Below are 2,734 nucleotides of genomic sequence, written 5' to 3' on the forward strand. Positions count from 1 at the left end.
ACCAAACAAAGACAACAACAACAATCAGGCACAACAGCCTTCTCGCCCATCTTCAGATTGGAGGGCGAATGAGGGGGAGGATTCCGCCATCTTGCCACTGTCTTTGTCGATGACCCGTCGCTTGACCTGCGTAGCAATGGCCGTGAACATGGCCTCTACACCCTCTCCGCTGGAAGCCGATGTTTCAAAGTAGTCCATGTCCAGTGCTTCGGCCAGATCGCGACCTTGCCTGTGCAGACCGTAGGTAAGCACGTATGGCCACCACGTCACGAAATATCGGAACTGTACCTGGTGGTCACCACTCTCTTGTCTTTCTGGTCACACTTGTTGGCAACCAGTATGCGATTGGTTCCTGGTGGTGCGTTGCGTTCCAGGTTGCGATACCACGTCTTCACGCTTGTGAACGAATCGGCACTCTAGTAGGGGAACGAGAAAGCAACCAACCTTTTAGCAGGGCGTAAACCGCAGCCGCGCCAAGCTGGCAAGGCGAGGCAAACATACGGTGCAGTCGTAGACGAGGATAACGCCGTCTGCAGTTCGGTAGTACGATGTCGTGATCGCGCGGAACCGCTCGTGCCCCGCTACAAAAATGCCACGTAAAATATTCATGTTTGATTTAAAATGTAAAAAAACAAAAACAAACAAAAAATACACTCACACGAGTACCTGTGTCCCAGATTTGAAATAGGTAGTCCACTTGATCGATGGTCAGCGTCTTGAGGAGGTAGTCCACTCCGATCGTGGCGCGCATGTTGGGATTGAAAGCGTTTCGGCAGAATCGCAGCAGAAGCGAGCTCTTGCCTACGTGCATGTCGCCAATCACAAGGATCTTGAGCGCTTTTTGCTTGACTCCATCCGTTCGAAAGGAAACATCTGCCATCTGTGCGTATGTCGCGGGTCAGGTGCGCGTCTTGTGTCTGCCCGAAGCGACAGAAGCTTCACGTCCGGAGTCACCCTTGGAATGCATGCAATTTTTCACGTTTCCGCAGGAAAAAGAATGGAAAAGGCAGAGGACAAAGGAAAAGCAACAAAAGCTCGCCACTGCAAACATCGATCAAAGATGGCGGCGATGGCGGCAGGAGGTGGCGCACCGGGAGGCAAGAGGGCGAATGCCAGACTGCCACCAGAGGTGGGAAGGATCGTCTTCGTCAAGAATCTCCCCTTCAAGATCACACCGGACGAAATGTACGACATCTTCGGCAAATTCGGCGCCATTCGACAGATCAGACTGTACGTCGCCCCTTCCCCTTCCCCCCACCACTGTTCTCTCATCATTTGCATGCAGGGGCACGAACAACAAGGAGACGAGAGGAACAGCGTTCGTTGTGTACGAGGACATCTTCGACGCCAAAAATGCCGTGGATCATCTTTCGGGATTCAACATCGGCGGTCGGTACCTCATTGTGCTCTACCATCAGCAAGCCAGAGCTACCAAGAAGATGGACCAGAAAAAGAAGAAGGAGGAGATCGACGAGCTCAAGAACAAATATGGTGTGGAGTAAGGATAGCTGGATGTAAATAAATAACATATCCTTTCAGCCCAGAGATGCATGTCACAAAAAAAAAGTTGTGTTACTAGCCTTAACACGATGTGAGTTGAAGACCGGAGTCTTTTCCCGTCCTTATGCAGGGAGATGCTAACCTTCTCTCGGCTCAACCAGCACATCCCTACCTCTGCACCTCGCCATCCTTTTGTTTGCGTCTTCTTGAGCACATCACAGAATTGTGGGACCGAACGCCGTGTCCTTTGCACACAAAGGCAAGATAAATAAAATGAAATAAAAATAAAAAGGCAACCAACATGAAGCGGGTGAGCAGCTGGCGCGTGGGTCTGCCCCGAGCAACAGCCTTGGGCGCTGGGCGCCACACAACGGCCGCACCGCTCCGCATGACCACACTTCCTCCTCGCCCCCAGTTCCGGTGCGGCACTGCGTCTCGATTTTTTGCATCTCGCATCGAATCTTCTGCACCGGAGGCGAGGGCTTCTGCAGACGGAGCTGCTCCGTCTACCCCGCCAGTTGAGCGCCTGGGGCTTCTGAGTGGATCTGCGCTGCACGAGAGGGCAACATTTGGTGGGCGCGACGTGGCTCTCCTTGCGGACACCTACGGTGCCATTGGTGTGTTCGACGCCGTTGGCGGCTGGCACGGTGCCGGCGGCAGCGAGTTTGCGCGATTGCTCGAACGACACGTCCAACGTTCCCTTGCATCAATCGATTTGGTGAAGCAGGGTACCTTGGCGTCTCAAGTGCCCCACTGCAGTCTTCTCGAGCCAGCGCTCCAGTGCCTGATCATTTTCGTCTGCAGAGATAATGACGTCCACAACCAAGTCTGAAGATGACACTGATGACGTCGAAGAGGCTGAGCAGGCAGACGACGATCTGGTACACTTTATGGCACATTTCTCACGCTCTAAGGATGTTCACGTGACTCTTCGAATGTAGGATGATATCCTCTACAAGCCGGGAAGTGAAGAAGAGAGATTCAAGGAGGAGAGCGATGCGATGGAAGAAGAACTACAAGGCGTGTATAGCCAAGTTCAAGCGCGAAAGAGCTCTTCTACTGCGGCGGCACGGAAGAGGCTGCTCACACGTTACTCAGTACGCTGCCAAGGTTTAGCGGATTGTTTGTGGTCATCACTGGCTAACGCAGTGTATCAAATGGCGGTTGGTTCAGGTGGAGCAGCTTCTGCCCAGCGAAATCCTCATGCGGGCCAGGAACGAGCTGTTGGACAAAA

At 53.0% G+C, this 2,734-nt stretch overlaps 3 protein-coding genes across 3 annotated transcripts; 2 read left to right on the forward strand and 1 right to left on the reverse strand.

The window, feature by feature from the left end:
* Positions 1-501: 501 nt before the first annotated feature.
* Positions 502-880, reverse strand: ACA1_050860 (RAS and EFhand domain containing, putative; the record flags this gene model as incomplete). The annotated part of the gene is made up of 2 exons (XM_004336880.1): positions 502-581; positions 667-880. Coding segments are annotated over 2 exons (294 nt in total), but the record flags the coding sequence as incomplete, so codon positions are not given.
* A 180-nt stretch (positions 881-1,060) lies between these two features.
* ACA1_050870 (RNA recognition motif domain containing protein) lies at positions 1,061-1,502 on the forward strand (the record flags this gene model as incomplete). The annotated part of the gene is made up of 2 exons (XM_004336881.1): positions 1,061-1,230; positions 1,286-1,502. The coding sequence occupies 2 exons, from the start codon at positions 1,061-1,063 to the stop codon at positions 1,500-1,502; spliced, it is 387 nt and encodes a 128-aa protein (XP_004336929.1).
* Positions 1,503-1,801: 299 nt separating this feature from the next.
* ACA1_050880 (uncharacterized protein) lies at positions 1,802-2,734 on the forward strand (the record flags this gene model as incomplete). Its single annotated transcript, XM_004336882.1, has 4 exons — positions 1,802-2,228; positions 2,305-2,381; positions 2,442-2,597; positions 2,650-2,734. Coding segments are annotated over 4 exons (745 nt in total), but the record flags the coding sequence as incomplete, so codon positions are not given.

This window comes from Acanthamoeba castellanii (genome assembly GCF_000313135.1).
Source record: "Acanthamoeba castellanii str. Neff unplaced genomic scaffold scf7180000084592, whole genome shotgun sequence".
NCBI lineage: Eukaryota > Discosea > Longamoebia > Acanthamoebidae > Acanthamoeba > Acanthamoeba castellanii.